This window comes from Mya arenaria, chromosome 15 (genome assembly GCF_026914265.1).
Source record: "Mya arenaria isolate MELC-2E11 chromosome 15, ASM2691426v1".
NCBI lineage: Eukaryota > Metazoa > Mollusca > Bivalvia > Myida > Myidae > Mya > Mya arenaria.
Genome location: NC_069136.1, coordinates 35,394,233 through 35,422,008, shown reverse-complemented (window position 1 = coordinate 35,422,008; position 27,776 = coordinate 35,394,233). Strand labels below are relative to the sequence as shown.

Sequence of the window (27,776 nt, the reverse complement as noted above, 5' to 3'; positions counted from 1 at the left end):
ACTTTAAAGGGGGCACAATATAGGTTGATGCAAAAGATCAACTTTAAAGGGGGCACAATATTGGTTAATGAAAAATGATTTTTAAGGGGGCACAATAAAGGGTAGATAAAAAAATGCAAAAGTATGTTTTGTATAAATATAAAACTACTAAATCCTTTTCATATAAATGTGATTTTTAATTAATATCTATTATATATAAACATCTATAATATCTATGTGTCATCTTTGGTTGCAGTTAGCCCTCGGCCGGATCTGGCGGCCCGGATGTAAACAGAGGCGCCCGTGAGCGCCATGAGCATCTTTAAGAAAAAGAAAAGTCTGGTCATCACCGACCATGACCCCATCTACAAGGTACGTCTCTTCCGGTCGTTACGTCATTTTTATCTCTCCAGTATTTAGATAAGAGATGCTGACATATCCTTGTTGTCGTCGCCGTTCGCACCGTCGTCGTACAAGCACTACATTTTTCATAACCTTGGCAAATAGCTCGAAATCTGTCCAGCAGATTGACATGGAACTTAGTACATGTGTCACCAATAACAATAAGCACGTGTGTGCAAGTTCAATAACTCTGGCTTCAGTAACTTTTAGATTTTGTCTCTTGATCGACTGGAAAAATCGGATGAGCGTAAGCAGCCGCTTGTGGCGCTCTATTTTGTTTGTAAGCGCATTAATCTAATTCTACCAGGCAGTAACATATCGTTTCAGGGACAGTGTTGGCCAAAACCCTGAAAATTACATATTATTTTAATTCAAAATTTATTTTGTAGAAAACTCATACTAGTACTAGTAGTAGTTTAATCTTAACGTTTGTTATCGCAATCTGTTATATACATCCACAAGATAGCGACGAATTCTCCTTTGTATTTTGACAGAATCATCCTGTATGTTCAAGGTCATAGGACAGTGCCATCATTGTTCTTATTTATTGCATGTTTAAGTGAGTGTTTGGATTGGTCTGTTGTTAACAGCTTTTACGACCGCTTGTTTACGGCCTGGCACGAGCACTTAATAATATGACTGTTCCATGATGCATACGTAATAGTTATTTAAATTATGTTGACGTTCCAGCACAGAGACTTTCCAATACACTTAATATGCGCATCAAAATTGGTAAATTACTTTAAGCTATGTAACCGCATAATCTTCTACAGATGTTCTGGGTGAGTGCATATTTGGTGGGGAAGGATAGGGGTAGTCCGCACAAGAAACCAACTTTTTGACTTTTTTTACTTGAAAGAATATCTATAGGTTTAGAGTTGTTGTTTTTGTATATGTTGTATATGTTGTTGTTGTTGTTGTTGTTGTTGTTACTGCTACTGTTGTTGTTAATGGAACATCTGTACATACATATTTGTTGTTGTTATTGTTGTTGTTGTCGTCGTCGTCGCCGTGGTTGTTGTTGTTGTTGATGATGATGATGATGATGATGATGATGATGATGATGATGATGATGATGATGATGATGATGATGATGATGATGATGATGATTTACTCCTCCATCACTACAGGTCAAGTACCTCGGTAACGTGCAGACGGCGATGATGAAGGGGGAGGGGTGTGTGGACAAGCCCGTGGGTGTTATATGGAACAACTACCTCCGCTCCACCAACCCCGGGCTAGACATGCGCCTCACTCTCACTACTTGCGGACTGAAGGCGGAGACGCGCGAGCAGGGCCTCACGGAGTACCGCGCGCACCGGATATCCTACTGTATAGCGCATCCCGCGTACCCAAAACTCTTCGTTTGGGTCTACAGACACGAAGGTGAGTTTATTTTGTGATTGATTTTTTGTGTGATCTTAATAAGTTTTTACAACATTATATGGCACGATTTATCGGGAGACTGTAATCGTGTGTTGTTTGGAAACTGAGTACTCGGAGGAGCCCCACTTGTACGGCGTAGTGACTTAAAACCCAAATTTAACTATTCACACGCCAGGAATCGAATCCAGGACACCTTGTTGAGAAGCGAGCGCGCTTTCCAAAACGTTACGCGGAAAGCTTTCCGTTGGTCTAGTTTAATGGCTTATAAAGCACGTATTTAAGGAGAAAGGCCTCAAAAACTAAACTCTGAGAGCAAAAGTGACCAGGAGTTAAACATTTTTCATAAACTCATTAACCCATAATGGCGGTTGCCGTCATCCTACTACATGTATACTGTTAAGGCTTGTTTGAAGAATCTATATTGTCTGAGAACCCCGTTGGCTCGATATCGCTTGGTTCGATTTTCTCGTTGGCTCGAACTGGATGCTAAGGACCGATTTTGGTTTATTCTATGTAAGCATTTCCGTTTGGCTCGATATCGCTTGGTCCGATTTCCTCGTTGGCTCGAACTGGATGCTAAGGACCGATTTTGGTTTATTCTATGTAAGCATTTCCGTTTGGCACGATATCGCTTGGTTCGATTTTCTCGTTGGCTCGAACTGGATGGTAAGGACCGATTTTGGTTTATTCTATGTAAGCATTTCCGTTTGGCTCGATATCGCTTGGTTCGATTTCCTCGTTGGCTCGAACTGGATGCTAAGGACCGATTTTGGTTTATTCTATGTAAGCATTTCCGTTTGGCTCGATATCGCTTGGTTCGATTTTCTCGTTGGCTCGAACTGGATGCTAAGGACCGATTTTGGTTTATTCTATGTAAGCATTTCCGTTTGGCTCGATATCGCTTGGTTCGATTTCCTCGTTGGCTCGAACTGGATGCTAAGGACCGATTTTTTTTTATTCTATGTAAGCATTTCCGTTTGGCTCGATATCGCTTGGTTCGATTTCCTCGTTGGCTCGAACTGGATGCTAAGGACCGATTTTTGTTTATTCTATGTAAGCATTTCCGTTTGGCTCGATATCGCTTGGTTCGATTTTCTCGTTGGCTCGAACTGGATGCTAAGGACCGATTTTTGTTTATTCGATGTAAGCATTTCCGTTTGGCTCGATATCGCTTGGTTCGATTTCCTCGTTGGCTCGAACTTCATGTAAATGACCGATTTAGGTTTAGTTTTTGTAAGCATTCCCGCTTGGCTCGATTTTCGAGTATTGTGTCCGGTGCCCGAGATATCGAGCTATCGGATTTCGACTTTATACTGTTTTTAGTCAGAACACCAAGACATAAGTTGTTATGTGTAACAAAGTTCAATCTTATTGTACTTTTAAAACAAAGAATTTTCAAATTGATATCTTTTTCAATTTTGATAATATTACGAAATATTGATAGCAATATTAATTAAAATAATGTCGGAATAACCTATTAGCTAGTGTTATTATGTTTATCACAACCGACTTGAAATAAAGATTATCTTATCTTATCTATCTTTAATCTTATCTTACATCGGTAAAGATCCTAAATCGGAGTTGTTTTCGTAACCGTCATTCACATGGAACTAATGCCATGAGTTACTTTGTCTTTTTCCACCGTCTCGCTCGAACTAAGAATGTTTAATGTCTAGACGTAATTTAAATCGCATTTCCGCACAGTATCATGTAAGGGTATTATGTTGACGCAAATTAGAATTAGAATTATATACCTTTCATGGTGCTTAACTTATGATGTGATGACAAAGTTATATTGTAAAATCAAGTTTCAAGTTTTATTTAGTAAACTCATGCATGCCAAAATAAGAGTTGCAGTTTACATGTTATACATACAAATAGGGATTGAAAATGAACTTTAACCATGTTATAACCATTAACATTATTGCAAAAAAGAGGAGTTTATTTTATTATATGCTTTCCGGTATTTAATAGAGATTTATCAGTGAAATAAAAATGATATTTCACTGTTTCAGACAGTGGAATAACATTTTGATATTTTCACTATTTTTGAAATAAATTCCAAATCAAACGTCAGCGCGCAAAGAGCTTGGACACAATTTCAACGGAGTCATTTTCGAAATGACGTTACGTTCGCATACAATCTGTACGCTTGAATTTTTGTTTAGCCTTTTAGGCATATAGTAAAAAATATTTTTTTCAGTGTATGATCGCAATATATTTCACCTCATACACACCAACAGTAATTATTTCACTCGTGACTGTGCCACTCATCAAATAAAGCTTTTGGTGATCATATTGCGATCTTACGAGACACAAACTAATTCCTTCGATATATTCTTAAGGTAACTTTTCTAACATTATATTTCATGAATTTACACAACTTTCAAAACCTATTGCATTCAGATTCTGGATTCAATTTCATTACACGTTTAAATGTCAATATATTTATAAAATTAAATAAATCAAAGAAACATCGTCATTCGTCCATGCAATAACTACACTTTACCAAGTAATGAAATTCATCACCAATACGATTAGAATCACAAAGATGGCAATATCTGTCATGTATGTTTATGTTCCGCTATATCTAACTATTTCAACTGCAAAATGTTTGTTTCGTGTTCTAAATCGTATAACATAATTCTTTCATTTTTGAGATGTTATAACACGATCTTTTTCAAATTTAACTAGTTCTTTAAACAATCTATAATTTACACATTTACTTGAAGATGCAAATGCATCATAATTATGTTCGTACTGTGTGACAGACACGCAACATAAAAATCCTATTTGAACATTAAAGTGATCTAACTCCTACGCCGCGCCGACAAAATCGAGATCTATGGGTCTAGAAAGAGTTATGGATGGGTGCTGCACCCTCTAACCTCTCTGCCCTCGTGGATACGAGTGGGGGTGTAAGCTTATTTATACTCGCAATCGGGCCTTGCCCATTCGGCGAGTGCTCCGTTAAGATTGTTAGCCATAGTGCACAGACAGAATGTAACCCTGGTTAGAGCCACCCTGTTCTTCAACGTACACCAGTGTATAGCACTGGTCCCACGGGACCCCCATTTAATGTCCCTAACGGAAGACGATTAGTATTTTTTTAGTGATACGACGGGGAATCGAACCTGCAACCCCTGGAATGATAGTCAAGTGTGTTACCACTAGACCACGGATCCGCTAATATGTAAAGCTATATGTATATATACAGTCGAATCCCGTTTGCTCGAACTTCAATGGACCGGCGAAAATACCTCGAGCTTAGGGAAATTCGAGCCAGGCGGGAATGCTTATTAAGTAAAATTGTTCCTTTACGTCCAGTTTGAGCCAACGAGAAGATGAAGCCAAGCGAGTTCGAGCCAACGATTTTCGACTGTACTTGCTTTCATAGAATTAAGTGCTTAAGACCCTCAACCATATATTTTGTTTTCATTAAACTTATATTATAAAATATGTAAAAGTTGACCAAATTATTTAGTTATTTTTCCAATAGTAACAAATACCCAAACAAATCAGGTATGCGCGCAAACTAGCCTACAGACAGATACCCAAGATAACTCATAAAGGTTGTATTCTATTTACTGCTGTAATGTATAAGATCAAAATCGCATATCGCAAAGCAGGTTTCCTCGTTCATGAATTCATGAACCCTCTACCATTAGCGACAGATAATAGTCTATAACTGTTCTTTACAAATTACTTTGTCTGCGTGAGTGTAATAGGGCTGAATGAATATATGAGGAAGTGTTTCGGCATAAATTTGTAATAAAAGCGTTTTCTTTTTTCGTTTTAATGTATTTTAGTTTGACTTCATCTTATAACATTCCACAGCGAAAGCAGACCGGCCTAATAGCTTAGTGGTAGAGCTTTTGCTTCATTCGGAACACCTCGGCTATTTTCCATCGAAAACAACATCGGGTGTTAATGGACGGTTTACAGTGTCAGAAATATTTATCTTTAACTACGCTGCAAGTAGATCGCGTAGTAATTTCAATTTAGCAGTTATACTGAATGGCTATACTATTATTATTATTATTATTATTATTATTATTATTATTATTATTATTATTTATACAGTCTAAGCCCGTTCGCTCGATATCCCGTGGACCGGCCAAAATACTTCGATCCTCGCGAATATCGAGCCAAGCGGGAATGCTTACATAGTGTAAAAATATATCGATCCTTTAACATCAAGTTCGAGCAAATGAGGAAATCGAGCCCAGCGCATTCGGAACTCATCGGTCATTTTTATCGAAAACTATCTCGGATGTATATGGACGGTTTACATAGTCAGAAATCGGTACCGCTGTAAGTAGATCGCGTAGTAATTCAATTTAGCAGATAAACTAACTGGCTTTACTCTTGGGATTCGTAATTATGTCTGCAATAATACTCTTCACTGGCAATCAATTTAAACTTAGATCAACAAATACAAGCTAAAACACTATATTTAATTAAATATATAATTAAAAAGTTTACGAACTACTTTTACTGATGTACCGGCATACATCCGAGGTTGTTTTCTATAAAAAAAAATGGCTCAGGAGTTCCATATGGAGCCCAGCGATATCGAACCAACGAGTTTCGAGTGTAATATCATACCAGCAAACATAGATAGCTTTTAAAACCAGAATCCATATCGCCCATTAGTTTATCTCTGACATTATGTCGCACTGTACACTGGAGATATCTTGATAAACGTTATAATGACAAGATCGTAAGATAGCCTTCCAGTCTCGTCCAGCGATCAAGTAGCTGGAAGGGAACGTTTTCACATGCTATCACGGGCTATCACGCGTTCCCACGTGCAGATAATTCTTCTCCAAGTTTTAAAAGCACCCATGAACCTCTTAAAGCTGCACCCTCACAGATTGAATGTTTTGACAACTTTATTTTATTTTTTGTCTTAGAACGAGCCATTTATTTTGCTTAATTGCATGGAAACTAGTGATATAAGGCTGCTGACAAAGTATCATATCGCAGTTGTGCACATTAATGTTCAAACGATGATGTTTTATGCACATTTCTTAAAGCGTAAGTAACGTTTATAGCCGTAAGTCATTACTTTTCGAACGTAAATAAGAACAGTTGCGATCTGATCTTTTGTCAGCAGCCTTATATCACTTGTTTTTAGATATATACGGAACAAATAGCTCATTCCATGACAATAAAATAAAAACAAAAAGTTGTCAAAACGGTAAACCTGTGAGTGCAGCTTAACGAGCCATGCGTTCAGTAAACGATAACAATCGCTTATGCACCAGTCAATTGTAACCACGTACCCCCCCCCCCCCGGGAATAGCGGGGACTTTGACTTTCGGTCCAGCCAAGCCCGGGTAAACTCTCCGCCCTGTGGGGACGAACTGCTGGTGAAACCCCCGCCAAATGCCCCCGCACCCCAAGGACCTTAATTATTTTTCAAAATATTAGCATTTTTTACATTGAAATGACCAAAAGAATAAATACCTGCGTTTATTTCTGTTTTATTGAATATGGGGCTATTTTTCACTATTTTGGCGGCCATCTCGACCGCCATCTTAGATATTGGCTTTATGGAAGAGGTAATTTTTTTGCCAACAGCACTTTTCGTTAATGGCAAACATTCCTCCAAACAATCATGCACATATTTAAATTTAAACCTGACTAAAAAGCTGCTCTGAACTGAAATCAGGACAGGTGATTTATTTCAGTCGGACATTAATGATTTTAATTAATGAAGGTCACCTAACGCCCTTTTGAAGGAAGTTCTTAAGTTGAAACCGCGAACCGTAGTTTCATAGACGCGCGTTTGTGACGTACTCGTTCACACCGACACGTCAGTGGTCAATGTAATTCATTTGTTTTTATTTCATGCATGAGTTAGTTGGGTCATGTTATCGTAAAGTATGTCAGACAGAAACATATGATGTCGGCGGCCATTATATTTTGTGACGTATTTGACTGATGGCTAATTTCACTCGTCGGGTGATAACCACATGGCAGCAACGTAGGTAATGGTGACCCGTCCTTGGCTATTTCCTTGTGGTATTTCAAGAATACGTCAGCTTTCCTAGCGAATTCAGTACCAGAAAATGTAATTAATGTACCAATCACTTCTTGTGACCATGACCTTCATACTGGGTACGTCCTGTACTGCAATCGGCGCAAAGTGCATAACACCGACCCTTAAGATAATAAGTTCGTTTGAAATAGTCCTAGTTTAAAATGCTGATTCGTTACTGTCACACACGAGTGTCAGATTGCCCTTAAACGACCTGCGTTATCAGCTGCATTTCTAGTTTGCCGTTAATATCAGTAAAATCGAAATCACTGTCATCGCCGATTTTTAGCTCGTCTGGTTTTTGTCGAAGAAAACAACAGGCTTTTGTGATAGCCAGGGGCGGATTCAGGATTTGACGTTAGAGGGGGCGTAACTTAAGAGCTTAAGCTTTTGACTTGCGCCCCTCCCTCAGAACGGATTTAATTTTGGTCAAAGTATCGGTAGGGGAAGGGGGCAGTGGGACTACTCCCTCAAGACAATTTTAACAATTTATTTTCCGAAATGGTGCATTTTTGTTGTAATTTATTTCCTTTTTTTCTCCTATATTGAAATAAAAACAAAACTTGAACGAAATACGTGTGCATTTACTATGGATAGAAGTAGCGTCGTCTTCGTGCACACAAGTGGATCCAACCATAAACATACCAATCGACGCCAGCAGACCTTTAAAAACTGAAAATAAACGAAAACAAAAGCACTCAACATAGATCGTAGTTGAGAAATATATTTTCTAGCATTAACTGGCCTTGACCGGTTACTAGATACAGTGGCATGGTCGTGCGTCACTAGCCGTGTTTGTAAACATTGTAGAACACGTGTACTTCCGTGTTCATACAAGATTCTGGCGTATCCCAGGGTCCGCCATCTCTGTAACGGCAAACAGGGTGTTTCGTAAGACGTAGATATCTCTCTTAAAACGTCAGAATATGTATTTGAACCTTTAGTGTCTGGACTGTTCCGTTAATAATTATCGTTCTCCATTGAGCATCGGTTTTACGCAAGAGCTCCTTAAAAATGAAACCCCAAAATGAAAAGTGAGTTGATAAATTTTACATCATAAATTTCAAAACTGCATGTTTGCAGTATTGTTATCTGTATAATATTGACAAAGGCCTTTTCTACAAATCAAACCCTTTTAAATGATAACACAATGATATGATACGGGTTCACGAGATATCAACATTCACATTACTGTACATCGATAACCTTATTAAAGGCACATTATAACAACGCTTCTAAAGAGTCATTCGGAACACCTCGGCCTTTTACCATCGAAAACAACCTCGGATGTGTATGGACGGTTTACAATGTCAGAAATCTTAAAATGTATTTACGCTGAAAGAAATTCGCGTAGTAATTGTAATTTTACGGTTCAAATTTTATTAGCAGATAATCCAGGATTTTACGTATGAGGGGGCTTCACCTAAGGGCAAACTCTTTTGACAATTTTGCCCTAAGAACATACATTTAAATGGTTTAAAATGGGGGGGGGGGGGGTAGCGGCGCCGGATAAGCCTCCCCCTGCATCCGCTTGTGAACTTTATGACTTTACTCATGGGAATCTAAATTATTTATGCAATGATACATTTCACTGGCATACAATTTAAATTAAGTAATACAAAACACATGTTATACCACTACAATTAATTAAAACTTTTTTTAAAATTTTAATTACTTTTATCGACATACATTTAAGGATTTGTCGATGAAAAATGGCCGAGGTGTTCCGAATGCTAAAGAGTATAATTTTCAAATGAAATATTACTTTACCCTGCATTCTGACCTCGTTTTAACCGCACAAAAACACCAGAAAGTGTTGAAAATGGGTTTCCGCCAGGGTCATTAATAAGCACATGCATGTTGAATACATTAGCATAATAAATACCACCAAACCCATTAGTCTTCATAAACTCTTTATACCAGTGGCTCAAAAGAATAAATCAGTACAAAAGAAAAGCCTATAAAAAGCGATCGTGAACTTAGCGGGAGTTTAGGTTGCCCAGGTTTGAGCAGTAATTAGTCATGTATACGAATACTTATTAAGTTATTATATTTAGTTGGTTTAATTAGTTATTCATTTGTGATTTGTCGACATGCGTCTTGACCACGCGGTTTTTAATCGAGAAAAGCATGGCCACGCTTATACCTCTGCCCATGGGATTGCCGGCCGGATTTTGGTTTAGAAAACTGAAGACGATATTGGCCGAAAACAAATAATCTTTTATGAGCAAAATAAATATAAAATGATCAAATTTTAACTAAAAAAATGCACATTTTTAGGAAACTGCGAGAAAAATCCGCATAACGACTGGGGATTTCTTCGGATAATAGCCTTATGTTGTAAACCTGCAATCGTAGCTACTCGGCCATCTCCGGCAAGCTCGGGATTTCTTCGGATAATAGCCGAGACTGTTACGAATCTTTTTGCTTTCGTTGACGACATACAATCGTAGCTACTCGACCATCTCCGGCAAACTCGAGATTCTTTGGATAATAGCCGAATTATTCCAACCGCCTCGACCTGCTGTCTCTGATAACATCAGGTGGTGACAGAAATAGCATATAAATAATTCATAAGACATTATTTGGCTGATGTCGTCTGTCACGAATGGTAAATTAGATTAAATGTACATTGCCTCCGTGTGAGCTCAAACAGACACCGTTTATACGCCCTAGCGAGGATGATGGATTCATGTCAGGATGAGAAATATATCACTAGCGGAATCAAAGGGATGGTGGGCACCCCCTCCCCCCCTTAAAAATGTCCAAGTGTACTTTTTATGTCAATATCAGAGAATTAAACGTTATAAAACGCGCTTAAAATGCATCATTTCCGGCTTTAATTGTTAAAATTTTCTTAGGGGAGTACCAAAACCCCATACCAGCATTTTAAACCATATAAATTAAGGTTCCGAGGGAGGAGCGCATGTCAGAAGGTTGCGCTCCTAAGTCACGCCCCCTCTAACATCAAATCCTGGATCCGCCCCTGCATACGACATACAGTTAAGGCACCAATGAAGTTCAAACATGAAATGGTATTATTTTATGTTTGTAATAAGTCATATACTGTAGCACTTCTTTATTCAGGCATGTTAAGCATGGCTGCTCATTAATGAAAGCAAATATTTTAAGTTTAAATATTATTGTAGTAATTCGTTTCTGGCTTTAAAGATGAATACATTCCGTTCTTGTTGTTTGTTAAGCCTTTGTAATGTGTACTTTAATATATACGGCGAATAAGATACTAATACGAAAAACAGGTCGACCGTGACGTTTAAACTGATTTTTCAAATAGCCAAAGTATAATTTGAATTTGGTTTGAAATTATCTTTTTTTATAATCTTAACAACCGGTGGCTAAAATATTCTCGACTTGAATATCCATATTTACCTCACATTAACGTTGACAAATTTCGGAGATTTTTCCGGATAGCGCTGTCGCTTCTCATCAAGGCGACCCGGGCTCAATTCCCGGCCTGGGCGCATGTGAGTTTGGTTTGTGGTCACTAAGCCGGACAAGTGGGTATTTCCGGGTACTCCGGCTTCCCCCACAGCACAGAACCACACTCTCGCGCAACATCGTGCCAAGGACTGATTCATCACTTTTTCACAAGCGTTGTAAAATATATAATGCCGAATTACAGACTTCGGCCTATGCGACAGTATTACGCGCATGGAGTCATCAGTCATAAAACAGACGTGCATGTAATCGTTTGCCGACGGTTATGCTAATACAAATACATTCATTTAAATTCTTTTGGCACCGCCGATCGACAAAGCAAGTTTTCGATCACCAGCCATTCGATTTAGAACATGATTTTTGTTTATTTATACCTTAAGGTGTTCTCAAAATAGCTATTTTTAAAGTTTTGCACGACGATATTGATTCTAAAGCTTTTACCTAAAGCGTTTGTAGACAAGAAGGTGTTCTATATCTTAAAACCTATATTTTTACAGAATGCGAAATATGGTAGAAATAGTCATTTAAATCACACAATTTAAGCTGTAGTCTCACAGATTGACCGTTCTGACTACTTTAAAACAAATGGCTTTGAATGAGTCAATCTTATCGTAAAATTCGGAAAACTGATGATATAAGATTGCTGACAACAGACCAAATCGCAGTGTTCAATATTTACGCCCGAAAATTGATGTTGTGTGGCTAAAAGTGTTACTAACGCTTTAAGAAAAGTGAACATTTCGGCAGTTTTCTAAACAATTGAGATCTGTTCTTTTGTGTGTTACCTATATGACTGATTTGAAAACACTGGTGCCTAAATCAGCGGATTCTAAGACATAAAATAAATAAGTTATCAAATCAGTCAATCTGTGAGAGTGCAGCTTTAATATATATTTATTTTCTTTGTTTCCAGGCAAAAAGATGAAGCTGGAGCTCCGCTGCCACGCCGTGCTGTGCAAGTCCGAGGCAAAGGCAAAGGCCATGGCTGTCCAGCTGTCGGACAAGATCTCGTTCGCGCTGAGAGAATTCATGCGAGAAAAGACGAGAAAACAGACCTCCCGTCTAACACTACAGCGAACGCGTTCGCTACCACTTAAGGTTCAGTTTTTTTAGCTCGACTATTCGAAGAATAAGGAGAGCTATACTACTCACCCAAACGTCGGCGTCGGCGTCTGCGTTGGCGTCGGCGTCACCCCTTGGTTAAGGTTTTGCGTGCAAGTTAATATCTCAGCAACTACTTGAGGTATTGCATTGAGACTTTATACAATGGTACTCAACCATCCAACTTACTTAATTAACCAAGTTAGATAACTCTAGTTACTATTCATGTCGGTGTTTTTTTCTCCTCTTTTTTTTTTAAAACGGGACCGGAATTGATATTGACACTCACAATCGATAACAAGAATACTTTTTTAGCCGGATTTTTCATCGAAAAATAACGGGTTATAAAAAGGCGAAAACCTGGCGGTTTGGGCGGTAAATGTACAGGCAGTTGTTCGTTTGAGCGTTAAAGTTTGTATTCCATATCATAATAGTTCTTATCCAATTGTTATGAAACTTTGTCAGAAAACTTGTCCTCATGCTGTCTTAAACATGTGTGCATATGGGTCATTTCAGGCAAAAAACTAGGTCACCAAGTTAAATCTTAGGAAATATTATCACCTTGTCATTATTGTTTTTAGCTCGACTATTAAAAAAGGATAGCTATCCTAGTTACCCGAGCGTCGGCGTCGGCGTAACCACTTATGTTAAAGTTTGCGTACCACCTCAAATATTTTCAAAGTCCATTGACATATCGCTTTGAAACTTTGCACACTTGTTCACCATCATGCCCCCAACCTGTACACAGGAGGAGGTAACTCTATCAAGCATTTTGACAAAATTATGCCCCTTAATCTACTTAGAATTTACGTTAAAGTTTGCGTACCACCTCAAATATTTTCAAAGTCCATTGACATCTGACTTTGAAACTTTGCACACTTGCCCCTAACCTGTACACAGGAGGAGGTAACTCTATCAAGCATTTTGACAGAATTATGCCCCTTTTTCGACTTAGAATTTACATTAAAGTTTGCGTACCACCTCAAATATTTTCAAAGTCCATTGACATCTGGCTTTGAAACTTCACGCGCTTGTTCACCATAATTTCCCCAACCTGTACACAGGATGAGGTCACTGTAACGAGCAATTTGACAGAATTATGCCCCTTTTTCGACTTAGAATTTACATTAAAGTTTGCGTACCACCTCAAATATTTTCCAATTCAATTTATGTAAATATCTCAGCACATCATGTATTGCATTGAAATCTAATCTAACAGTGATCCATGCATGTTTCGCCTAAACTTTTCAATCCATACACCGAAAAGCGGCGGAATAGTCGAGCGCGCTGTCTCTGTGACAGCTCTTGTTTAATTCAATTGTAATGAAACTTTGTCACAATACTTGTCTACATGTTGTCTTAAAAATTTGTGAATAAGTGTCACCTGAGGTTAAAAACATGGTTACTAGGTAAAATCATAGAAATGATTTTCTCCATGTCATATTTTTTAATATAATTGTTATAAAACTCTGTCAAAATACATGCCCTCATGTTCCCTTGAACATTTGTGAATATAGGTCACCACAGATCAAAAACGGGGTCACTTGGTCAAATCTTAGGACTTTTTTTCCCCATGTCATAAATTCAATATATTTTTCTGCAGGATATCTTAGTCACATGAAAGTATATTAGACTTTTAGCAAGAAATACAGTTTTACTGCAGGGTATTTTTTCCATTTTTCATGAAATTTGGTTAGTTACATGCATACACACACATTCACAGACGCACACATGCTTTCACACTGACATCAACCCTTGATCCGTCAGCACCACAGTCTCGACTCGGTTCAAGGTCAATCAATATAAGTGTGGAAAAATATTAAGTGTTGGAACCGAAACATCTTACTTTCTGTTTAAGGAGGCAATTATTATTACATTTCGTAGCTTTATATATGTAGCATAACATTGAACCTAATATTGACTTGAATATTGCAGAACTCCGTGGTGCCCTTGCGAACAAAGATGCTGAGCACGGGCCAGAACTTCAAGCCGCCGATCAGTAAGTCGAACACGGCGCCGCGTCTTGGTGCCATCCACGAGGACCATGAGCAGGAGGAGGAGGAAGGGGAGTGGGAGAGGGACTACGGTGTCCTCACTGAGGTAAGGAGGATGGTTTTGGCAGGTAGTCGGGCGGTCGGGCGTTTAGAACTCGCGAGCGATGTTGCGTTACGAAAGTTTATTTCCGTTTCTCAAATACAACGTTTTTTTTATCTTTATAAAACTTGGTTAAATTTGAAATATGTGTCTGCTTTATATTAAGGATCATTGTGAATATAGGTCATGTCGGGTTAGAGGTCAAATTAGGGAAGAAAATGTGTTAATAAATTTAACAGTGTTTACCCAATATTTATGACACTTGGTCATATATTTGTCATCGTGATATTGAAGAGAAAAATGAACCTGGGTCATCTTTATTCCAAAACTAGGTCACTAGGTCAAAATGTAAATGGAATACCAGTGTGAAAATGGGTCGTCTCTGGTTCAAAACTAGGTAACTTGGTCAATTAATAAGACATATATTTGTGTTAAAATTTCTTACTTTTCAGAAATTCATCAATGTTCTTCCAATTCAAGAATTTAAGTCAGAATTATTTACAAAATTGTGTAAATATAGGACCAGTGTGAACATGATTCTTGTCGGGTCAAAAACTAGGTCACTGGTTCAAATATAAAACAAAAAACATTTGGTCAGATTATTTGTCATCAAGATATCAGATATCAGATATCAGAGACCAGTTTCAATATGGGTCTTGTCTGGAAAAAAATAAAACTTGGTCACTGGGTCAAATAACAAGACAAAATGTTGTGTTTTAGTTTCTTTTTCCTTTCACTAATTTACCAGTGTGTATCCAATTTTCAAGAATCACAGTGGTTTAATTATTATTATCAAATCTTTAAAAAACTCTAACAAAATAGGTGCCATGGAAACCGTATGGATTGATCATATAGTTAGTGAAATGTCTTTTAAACGATCAGCATCTTAATTTCAGATTAGGTCCAAACGATGCAATAAATGGTACTGAAAAGCAGCATTTACTTTTCATTTACATCCACTGTGTGTATACCACGTGATAAATTGCGTCATAAATGCTACGTCAGGTGGCAAATATAGCAAATTTTTAATGAGGTTTCCGCATACACGCCCTGTTGAACATGTATTAAAATTGTGATGTTCACTGATTAACGCCATGTTTCTTAACGTGTAGGAGGAGGAACCGGAAGTGGAGGACGACGAGTTTGACGGTCCAGAGTGTCTGCCGTCGCCTACCATAGACGCCCTCACGTTGTGTGGCCATGACACGTGCGAATTAGGCGCGGAATGTCGCAGCCAACGGATCATAGACATTGAGATTGGAAATGATATAGATGAACTGAAACTTGACGAAGACGTTAAGTACATTATAACGCGGTCGGGCGACTCCGACGACGAGAGTTCAGAGAGTTCCGGTTTTAACGAACCGGATTCCAAGGACGGAAGTCTAACTGCGCAGGACGATAATTCTCTGGACGGTGAGGATGCGGTGTGTGAGACGCCGTCCCCACCCTCCCCCCACATCCCGGACGAAACAGAAGTGACGAGTTTCTGACAGCCGCCCCCGTCTTAGAGACGCTCGCCTCCCCGCCACCCACAACCACGGGTGTGCTGAATGTAGGTGAATAATGAATGGACACCTGCGGTCGAGTTGTATTCTACTTAAATCGGGATCATTGCATATGTGCTACCTAATTGGCGGCAGCGCGCCGCTTAGCTGCAGTAAACGGAAACCAAGCGTGGGTTAAAAAGGAGGCAATATTATATTTCCTAGCGTTACTTAATATAAATATTAAGTTAATAACGTAATGATTGCGTTGTTGTCTCATAATTATCCCACTTGAAGAGAGGCGACATGTGATAGCACATTTAAGCCAGTCAAGGGATGCATGCTATAATGTTCTAAATGGAACAAATGATATAACTTTTTGTTTCTTACCAAGGAACTATTCTTTGAGTGCCAGTGACAAAACTCATATTTAATTTAAGCAAAACTTAAGTACACTTTTTTGAAATTAGAGTTTCGCCAAATGTTTGACAGTGTGATCGTGGAAAAGTGCCTATTTGACGGAACCCAGATAATATAAACAGACAGACAAACAGACGGAAATGTTTATTGTCGTAATGTTATATTATTTACATGGATATTTTATTCACTATTTGGTGACAATTGGAGCATCTCAGTCATTTTCCTTCGAAAACAACCTCGGATGTACGTGGACGTTTTACGATGTCTGAATTATTTACATAAAACTACGCTGAAAGTAGACCGCGTAGTAATTTCAAAATACTTGTAGCAGTTAACTGTTAAACATAAGGTCTTCATTCTTAGGATTCTTAATGAGTTATGAAATAATACACTTCTCTTGGAATCAATCTAAACTTTTTAATAAAAATTACACGTTAAAATACTGCAATTAATTAATATCATCAGTATTAATTGTACGAACTACTTTTACTCATCCGAGGCTCGTAAAATGTCGGAAATAGCCGAGCTGTTCCGATGCACTTTGATGGCAACTACTTAGACATGTGCATGACATAATGTAAAGGATATGCCGTCGTTTTGTTTTATATTATTACACTCTTTATTGTCAATGAGCCGCGCGAACAAGGAAATGCAAAATTGTTTTGTCTGTTAAAATGTTACGGTCTTGACAGTTTAAACATGTGAAATCGCAAGGGCCAAATTTCTATTTATAGCATTTTCACATTATTCAAGACAAGGGAGATAACTTGTAAACACTCATTGCTTTTTTGCAATAATTTTGCTCATTATTCAGATAATGTTGTTTATATATACATGTACGTCATCGATTCTATTTATAAAGGATACTGTTGTTATACATGTGTATACGTCATCAATGCTATTTAGGTCCACGACTATTGTTACATGTACGTCGTTACAGCTCTAAATGGGACAGTCTTATTAAAAAACAATACATGTATAACAAACAGATATTTTGAGTGATATACATTTCCATTCTTCCTAAATGATGCATTGATGTAATTAAACAATTGTGTTACGTTTGTTAAATCTAATTTGGGAGTAAGAAGGCATCTTTAAGATCTATTTATTTTATATCAATTTATATCGCAAACATACTCGAGTCAAATCTCAAATTTAACTCATTTCACAATATAACATTAAAAATAATTTAAAAATCGTATGTTTTTTGTCTTTTTTTTAAAAGCGTTTTTTTTTTGCTATACATAATTACTTTTCTTGTGGTAGAATATTTTTTCTTTGAAATATTGAGTTTTTAATCGATCCATTCTAAATGGGATTACACTTATGAAAACATTAAAAACATATACATTACAGATTTTCGTACGTTTGATGTTTAAAAATTAGTTAAGAATGAGATTGAGATTTGACTTAAGCATGTTCGTGATATCGGGACCTGTTGTCAGATAGACGTCATTAATGCTAGTAAGAGCTAACTTAAGTATTCCCCGAACCCTGAGTTTCACACCATTTTGAGGTTCCCCACCCCCAAATAGGCTAAGATTATAAGAAGTTGAATTTTTGTGCCTTTAAATCCAATATTTGGTTTGGTAATATGGATTGGTATTCAATATGCAACTCAATTTTATGGCTATACATTATTGATTTCATTTACTAAATTGGTCAGTTATTAATAACAAGTAATCCGATTAGCTACATCGTTCTTAGATCCAATTATAACCAATAATGAATACCAGCTATTGTAACGTGTGAAATAGTGCTGGGTGTTGGTGACCAAAAGGCAAAGAGGTAAACAAATACAAGATACAAGGATCTTTATTTAAAGTCGGTTATATGTTAACAAGTAATTTTAGCTCAATGAGTTATTTTCCTAAATGGTGCCAGAGAAGGCTTTTCAGATGTATTTACGTTCTATTTTTCAACTTAATTCGGACGAGATATTTCATATGTGTCTTCTGTTATCACCATAAAGCTAGTTTGTAAAAATTTACATAATCATTACACGTTTTTTCGCAAAACGTTGAAACCTTTCAAATGAAACCAAACTTATGCTGGGTGTTAAACATTCACGCTTTACGGAGTTGATGAAGAAGGGATTTCCTCAAGTTGATTTTTTTCTTACTTTAACTAAAGACAAATATTTCTGTCGCCGCTTTTGTTCATAATAAGATCAAATGTAAGCAGAATTGCATCTTGTTCTATAAATATCTTTCTTCATTTTCCCATAAACCACTATAATAAACCAATCTAGGATATTGTTAGCCAAATATTTGATATATTAGAGAGAAAAAAGAAGCAATCATGTCAAAGAAAGGATTCAGTGTCATTTCGAAATAACAATTTCCTGTCGCTTTCCATAAAAGGCTCTTAATACAAAAAATACTGTAGATTACTTTAATTACACGAGTGTTTATTTTTATCGATTTTTATGTTTCTTTTGTATTATTTCGCGAAGTTCAGAATTCGCGACCCCTCTACCTAATCATCGATATACTTTGGTATTTTTATTATTTGGCTAGTTTATAACTCATCCATTTTCTTTATTAGCGAATAATCACTAATTTTAACCACCGCGAAATTGAAACGGTCTACGGTAATAAGTTATTTCAAGATACTGTATACTGTTACACCGCATAAAACAATATGTGACTTTTGTATTCGTTTTCATCTAGTATTTTTAGCAATATTCTGTTCTTCATTAGTTATTCTCTGTAACATAATTCTGATCGTAATACATGTATAATTTTACTCAAACAGAGAAAGTGTTCACTAAATGTACATCGATATATGTTTTAGTCTTTGCAGTTCAAGATCCTGTGCCGGTATTCATAAATCATCTTAAGTCAAGTCTTAACTTAAGTCATTTTCTTAAAATTTTCAAAATCGAATTTAAAGACAAATTTAAGTGTCTTACCATTAAAGTACGGTTTTTAATAATGGCAGTGGTAATAAAGTAATTCAGAAATTATCAAACCATTACTTCATATGATTTAATACATACAAAACCGACTTATTTGAAAAATGCAAAACTGACTTAAGTTAGGAAATGTCTTAATGTATGTCTTATGAAACTATGGGCTGTATTCAATATAATTCTAACATTTATCCTTAGACACGCCTCAGTGATTCCATTCATTCGATTGGCCAATTATTTTTACAAGCCAATCAAAACACTCTGATGCCTTTGTTTATTATTTTTAAATTTAAGGTAAATCTAAGTTGTAATTGTTTATGAAGACATGCCTCAGTGATTCCATTCAATCGATTGGTCAATCAATTTTACAAGCCAATAAAAATACTTAGATTCGGTTCTTAAATTTCAGTTAATTTAAGTTGCTCATTATTGAATACGGCCCAAGAACTTCTCATATACTTTTCTATAAGTCTATTAACAACCATATTCTATTCACAAAATCTTTTCTTATGAACTAACGGAAGCCATTCTATTTCTATTTAACATCATATTAAAAGTGTGTATTTTCATTTGAATACCTTCCAAAAAACAACATGTCTCATGTTTAGTTTATATTATATTGACCTATAACCAGAGCGACTACAAAATGCTGACAAATTCCCAGTCATGTATACGCAGTGTTTTGTGAATGTGCATTTTTATACTCTTTTGCATAAAAGGACTCTTATTAGGCCAGTATGTATCACCAATAAATGCATATAAATCAGATTTTTTTTGTAAATATTTTTTTTTGGATGACGATTTTTATATAACGTTGAAATAACATATATATAACGATACACGTGTACCGGAGTCATTTTAAACACTCAAAAACATTCGTTAGGGAAATATAATTAGTAAATTTAAAGAAACTCGCAAACATGCAAATTTTAATTCAACCATATCGCATAGCTGTAAAACTAAAGTCGAAACTGAAACTGTTACTAAATTTGTTAACATTAGAAGATAAGTGTTTGTTTTTAATTTTTCATAATAGTTCACTTTAACAAAATTGCCAGTAGATTTTCTCGGTCATTTAACATGCCACATTGCAAGTTCTCTGGTTTATGTTAATTTCTTACCGGGTTTAATATAACATTTCTCTGAATGTCTGTCATATATCTTCTAAGTTTGAACAATGTTATATTGAATCTTGATTCGTGATGACTTTGTTGACCGAAACAGTGCGACTCAGGCCATCAATAAAATATTAACTGTTTCCTCTCCAAGGACCGACCAGAAGACAAAATCGGCCCGACTCGAATAATGTTATTGCTTAAAATATGATGATATTTGTGTTTTGACTAAAACAAAGCACCTCTTTTGTTTCGACAGCATTGAAGCTTTTTTACTTAGCATTATTTTTTGAATGAAATGAAATAAGCACACTTAGTTACCGATCCGCATAATCGGTCTACCGACCCGCATAATCGGTTTTGCCGATCCGCATTATTGGTCTACCGACCCGCATATCAATCCACCCGGGACGCGGGAGGGGAAATAAAGAATATTTTAAGCCTGGCCTCCATATGTTCTTGCTTATGCGTTCGTCTTGTTCACACGTTTTTCATATTTTTGCAGTTGTTCCTATGTGATGTGTACTGTTTGTTTTTCTTGTTTATACGTTCGTTTTGTTGATCTATTTTTCATATTTTTCCAATTGTTCATATGTTGATGTGTATGTTATTACTAAATGAGATATTTATTTCGCTACTCTTATGTACATACATTTGTTGAAAATAAAACTGTTGTATAAAGAACTTGCCTTTTTCGTTGTCAATACAGTCGAACCCCGTTTGGTCGAACTCGCTTGGCTCGAATTCCTCGTTGGGTCGAACTGATTGTAATTGACCGATTTCTTTATACTGAATGTAAGCATTGCCGCTTGGCTCGAATTCTCGATGCTCGAGGTATTTTCGCCGGTCCCAGTGAGTTCGAGCCAACGGGGTTCGACTATATTATCAAGTCAGTGTTTTATGCACCAATCGAGGCTTTTTATGAATAGTGAGCGAAGTCAAGTTGTTAAGAGTCCGGCTCACTCCAAAGGGGTTGTGTGCCCGAGCCTTACTATGGGTACTTTGTTATGGTCACTCAAAATAGGCACACGTTCTGGTTTCTACCTACCAAAAAAACCAGGACTCGAGCGTGGTTTTATAAGCTATCAGCGTTCGTAGAAAATGAGCTTAAATGGATTAGACACCAGATGGTCCCAAAATCGACAGAAACGGTATTTCCTTAAACCAAGTCCACAATTGTGAATATGAGGTAGCATGAGGCTGGTAATAATCACTTTACATGATAAAACATGTTCTGTCGCTTTCTCAGGTGTGTTTATTAGTTTAAAAATAGCGCAAAATGGTTTCCCAGTTTTTATTTAGTATGCGAAGGTAACGTGATCAGTACAGAAAATAAACCGAAGCTAGTTTTAATTTTACTGATATCTACGTGGTAAAAAACCGCAGTAAATTACGAATTGGAAAAATATACGCAAAAAAACTGCGATAAGTGTACGTGGCGTTGCGCCTCGTGAAATCCGAATCTGCAAAATTCCACTCAAGTCGAATACAACCTCCCGAATCAAAACGCACTACTAATAACCATATTTTATTAACAATCACCATGTGAATTCAGCAGTCTAAATTCATATTCGCCCGAATATAAAACAACATCAACACATTGACCATTATTGTAGTGTCCGATAACCTCACATTGAACTTGGTTGAAATGCCGATAATCAATCACAAGTCGACCGGGTTTTTTCTTTATGAAAATTGATTACTTTTGTCGCTGATTATGAACGATCAGGCCGATGTTTTTGACTGTCACCAGAATACAGATTAATGCCAGGGTGAGTTATAGTTCTAACAACTTAATATCTGTTTAACTAGCAATAAATTCACCAAATAGTCAGTTTTGAAATATGACTTTCATATTTCAAAACTGACTATTCGGTGAATTTATTGCTAGTAATCAGACTATGACACTTTCGTCAGTCCCTGCTATCGATAATAAAATATTAGACAAGTGCATCAGGTTTAGACGTTATAATGCCTCTCAGTATAAGATACTCAGTTGCTGCCTCAAGATACTAAGTTGTTGCCTCAAGATATTAAGTCGTGGCCACAATTTACTAAGTTGCTGCCTCAAGATACTAAGTTGTTGCCTCAAGATATTAAGTCGTGGCCACAATTTACTAAGTTGTTGCCTCAAGATACTAAGTTGTTGCCTCAAGATATTAAGTCGTGGCCACAATTTACTAAGTTGTTGCCTCAATATACGAAGTTGTTGCCTCAAGATACTGAAAAGATTTGAAAGCCAGTGATCGACTCAAACCACCAACACTCACACATCTTTTACTTTGCCTCTCCTTCAGTTCTTCTTCGTTCTTTCTCATACTATATTTTTTTCTACCTCAATACAGTTGATTAATTTAGAATAAACTTGTTTTTTTTCTACAATTAATGTTTTTGCATTTAACGTCTATCATTCAATTGCCTAAATTTTAAACATTATTTAAAATGAGCTTGTATATTTATATGATTATAACTCAATCACTAGTATCCGCCTCAAATGCTAATTGTAATTTATCATAACAGGGAAAGGAACTCTATTAGTTTATTTCTACCGTTCCAATCCTGAAATTTGATTATGTATTTGTATTGAAATGATGATAAATTTTGCTATAAGTTGTTGCCTCATGATACTAAGTCGTGGCCACAATTTACTAAGTTGTTGCCTCATGATACTAAGTCGTGGCCACAATTTACTAAGTTGTTGCCTCATGATACTAAGTTGTTGCCTCATGATACTAAGTTGTGGCCACAATTTACTAAGTTGTTGCCTCATGATACTAAGTTGTTGCCTCATGATACTAAGTTGTGGCCACAATTTACTAAGTTGTTGCCTCATGATACTAAGTCGTGGCCACAATTTACTAAGTTGTTGCCTCATGATACTAAGTTGTGGCCACAATTTACTAAGCTGTTGCCTCATGATACTAAGTTGTTGCTTCATGATACTAAGTTGTGGCCACAATTTACTATGTTGTTGCCTAATGATACTAAGTTGTGGCCACAATTTACTAAGTTGTTGCCTCATGATACTAAGTTGTTGCCTCATGATACTAAGTTGTGGCCACAATTTACTAAGTTGTTGCCTCATGATACTAAGTTGTGGCCACAATTTACTAAGTTGTTGCCTCATGATACTAAGTCGTGGCCACAATTTACTAAGTTGTTGCCTCATGATACTAAGTTGTTGCCTCATGATACTAAGTTGTGGCCACAATTTACTAAGCTGTTGCCTCATGATACTAAGTTGTTGCCTCATGATACTAAGTTGTGGCCACAATTTACTAAGTTGTTGCCTCATGATACTAAGTTGTTGCCTCATGATACTAAGTTGTGGCCACAATTTACTAAGTTGTTGCCTCATGATACTAAGTTGTGGCCACAATTTACTAAGTTGTTGCCTCATGATACTAAGTTGTGGCCACAATTTACTAAGTTGTTGCCTCATGATACTAAGTTGTGGCCACAATTTACTAAGTTGTTGCCTCATGATACTAAGTTGTTGCCTCATGATACTAAGTTGTTGCCTCATGATACTAAATTGTTGCCTCAAGATACTGAGTCGTTGCCACAATTTACTAAGTTGTTACCTCAAGTTATTAAGTTGTGGCCATAATATAAATTAAGTGTTGTGGATGTCACCTCTGTGCCACCGTAACATTGTATAGGAAAACCATAGTGTTTTTATTTGAAATTCGATAAAAAAAGATACAAGATTTCACATTTACTTCAGTATATCTTTCTCAATAAGTCTTTCTAGAGAGAAAGTTCTAGGGAGAAAGTAAAAACGATATTTATTGTTGTATCGGCGCAAAACTTTTTAGGTTTTACTTTTAAAAGTACAGTACAAAATGAAAAAAATCCCAGATTTGCCATTTTCTTTTGTGCATCTCTTTGAATAAGTCCGTCTGGAGAGAAAAAATCCACAGACGAAGTGGTTGTTACATCGGCGTTTCTTTTTTACAATTAAAAAGAGGTTCCACCTGTTTAGATAATGTACAAATTAAAAACACACACGACATTTTAGCAAAGAAATAATGCGTTTTTCTTTTGACATTTTCTAATAAATATTTCATTCTTAATTGATTTCTAAGGTTACGTCACTAACAAAACCACTTTGCACTGCGTGAACCAAAAACAGGAAGCTGGCTATCAAAAAAGGGGGACAACTTCAGTCACTGTGACATTCCATGCTTCAAATCATAAAAAAAGAAATAGCCTAGGTAAAATCTTAAGCAGGAACGGATCCACTATTCCACGTTAGAGGGGGCGTAACAATTTCTAATCCGAAATGGGCATTGTTGGCGTATTTTATTACTTTTCTTCTACTATATTGAAAAATAAAGTAAACTTGGGCGAGTTTAGTGAGGGGGGGGGGGGGGTTGACGGGTGCGCCCACCCCCGAATCCGCTAGTGTTAAGTACTTAAATGATAAGGAATCCCCATTCTATATGCAGATAGAAAAATCAAAGATATGATGTACGTATTGTTTGAAACAATAAAAAAAACACGACCTAAGTAAATAAAAGGTTTAAAATTTTGCAATCATGGAGTTCGATAGAAAACATTGCACTAACACTGGAATTAAACGATGAAAATATTATTAAAAATAAAATTACAGTATATATTTGCTTATTTCTTCTTCAAATGCCAAACCCATAGTAAAATATTGGAATGATGTGACGTCATACGCTAAAACATTCCTTATCCTTATAAAGTTATCTGTTTACTGTCAGCCGTTAAAACCCGCTATACTTTTTAGAGCTTCTTTTGCCATTTGTTTACAAAATTCGTTTTTACCAAAAGTCGGTTTTCCAAAAAAACAACAACACGGTTTCTTAAATATGTAATAAAAACTATTCTATGGTGCTCACGAGTATAGATCTCCCATTTTTTTACATCCATGGACTTGTTTTTCCCATTTAATCAAAGGGAGATCACTTAAGGTAATTTAATCTACTTTCCTTTGAGAGTTACTTGACAAAAATCAGCTTGCTATTTAACGCAAAGCTACACTAATAAGCAAAGGGACATAATTAAGGATAATTGTTTTATTTTCTTTGAGAGTTACTAATCTATTTTGTTTCTTTTTTTCAAATAGTTATACGACATAATCACAAACACGGAAATGTTTAACCTTTAGAAGTTTTTGAAATGATATTCAATAGATTTAATTTCGATTCAAACATCAACTAAAATCGAGTTGAACAGATTGGTGGGATACCTGCAATGCTTCGGGAATATTACACCAATATCAATTGTCAATTGGTTTGATAACAGTGTTGCTTTTTATAGCTGCACTCTCACAGATTGAACGTTTTGACAACTTTTTTTTATTTTATTTTGTCTTGGAACGAGCCATTTTATTCGAAAATGCATGTAAACTATTCAGATGAGACAGCTGACACAATATTAGTCACATATATTTCTATTTTAGTTTTTTGCAAACCAGTTATCTAAGACTGCTGAACAAAATTAGATCGCAGATTTTTATATTTAAGTTCAAAATTGTAGTTTTATGCATTTTTGTCAGTAATCTTATACCATTGGCTTGCAGATATTTACGCAAAGATTGCTCTTTCCAAGACAAAACATAAAAAAGTTGTAAATATGGTATTTGTGTGAGAGTGCAGCTTTAAGCGGCATATAGAGACATATTAAAATTAAATGCACTATAATGAAACACAAGAATGTATTTAGTTATATATTTTAATATCCATGAGTGGACAACACATTTATGTATGCTTATTTGTATTATGTGTACATGTTATACCCTTCGCTGAATAAGTTATGACATTGTGGACTGTTTTTCATTGTATCATTCAAATTCAACTGGCATAATCTGTCATTAACCGGCACTATAATGACCATGTCTTTCCCAGTTTTAAAACAGGCTCTGCATATGAAAAAATAAATGCAGTTGACTTCTAAATCATAAAACATCGAAACCTTGTTTATACATTTAATACCTGGGTAAAATCATCTATTCACGAATACACAGAGGACACACAGATAAGATAAGCTGTATGATAAAAACTCTGAGAAAATGTACCTGTTCCTGACCGACTGACATATTTCCATTTCATATGCATGTTTACCTAAACTCTGGGTTACAAACAAGATAACGTGATATTGATATAATTTCAATGCAACTCTAGGACTACATACTTTATTTTTAACCTACAACGGACCATATTACTTTTTATACGTTTACTTAAATGAATACATATATGCATGGCTTGCATAAATTGCTTACCTGATATTAGTTCTGGACCTTTTCCAGATGAAGTTAAACCTCGGCGTTGTGTCCTCCACTTTAATTTAGTGATGTTCCGATGATCGATTATAATCGAAAATCGATTGGTTGGGTATAGTGTAACGCTCAAGTGGATGTTTAGTGCAGTATTTAGTCTTGTGAGTCGAAGTATTGAAACCATTTTAAATACAGTATTGACTTTTAGTAAGGTCCGCACGTCAATAACTATAAAAATTAACCTCTATTTAGTTTAGTTTAAACATATTTATTTTACAACGATTGTGAAACAAGTTATTACAACATTATATTAATCACTCTCGTTGGCACGATTTTACGCGAGAGTGTGGTCTTGTGTTGTGGGGGAAACCGGAGAACCCGGAGAAAACCCACTTGCCCGGCTTGGTTACCACAAACAAAACTCACAAAGTTGTTGTTAACGCTTATGAAAATTGTGGTCTTATGAAGACAGGCAAATGTTGATATTCGCCCATTGAGGTATTCTTTTGACGCGTTTATTTGGTAAGTGAGAACATTAGATATTTTAAATAACGTTGAAAAGAACATTAGACATTCGATAAGGCAGTACGATATCAATTTCTGGTTTTCCTTATTCAGTTACCTGTATTATGTTCAGGATAATAAGGAAAACAATGTATGTCTTTCAAAATAAATTATTATACTGTCAGAAATCATTCAAACTGCACTTATTGAAGTTTTCCTTCTTTCTTAAAGCTGCACTCACAAATATTGAACGTTTTAACAAATTATTTTATTTTTTTGTCTTGCGAAAACTTGTGGAAACCAGTTAAAGAATTAGATCGCAGATTTTTATATTTAAGAACAAAAAATGATGTTAAATGTATTTTTCTTAGACCGTTAGTAACGGTTTAAGCCATAAAACATTAATTTTCGAACAGAAATATGAAAATCTGCGATCTGATCTTTTGTCAGCAATCTTTTATCATTGCTTTGCAGATATTTACGCAAAAATTTGCTCTTTCCAAGACAAAAAATAAAAAAAAACTTGCAAAAACGGTATATGTGTGAGAGTGCAGCTTTAAAAGATGTATCTTAACTTCATAACTTCCTTATTCAAATTCTGAAATAGGAGTGCGGGAGCTTT

At 36.2% G+C, this 27,776-nt stretch overlaps 1 protein-coding gene across 1 annotated transcript in view; it reads left to right on the top strand.

The window, feature by feature from the left end:
* LOC128219919 (protein FAM43A-like) overlaps positions 1-21,087 on the top strand; it is a 36,966-nt gene extending 15,879 nt beyond the window's left edge. The window contains exons 2-6 of the mRNA XM_052928093.1: positions 236-351; positions 1,512-1,767; positions 12,186-12,370; positions 14,309-14,473; positions 15,580-21,087. Of these exons, the coding sequence (XP_052784053.1) occupies positions 292-351; positions 1,512-1,767; positions 12,186-12,370; positions 14,309-14,473; positions 15,580-15,960 (1,047 nt within the window). The 5' untranslated portion in view covers positions 236-291 and the 3' untranslated portion in view covers positions 15,961-21,087. The remainder of the gene's footprint in view (positions 1-235; positions 352-1,511; positions 1,768-12,185; positions 12,371-14,308; positions 14,474-15,579) is intronic.
* Positions 21,088-27,776: the final 6,689 nt, after the last annotated feature.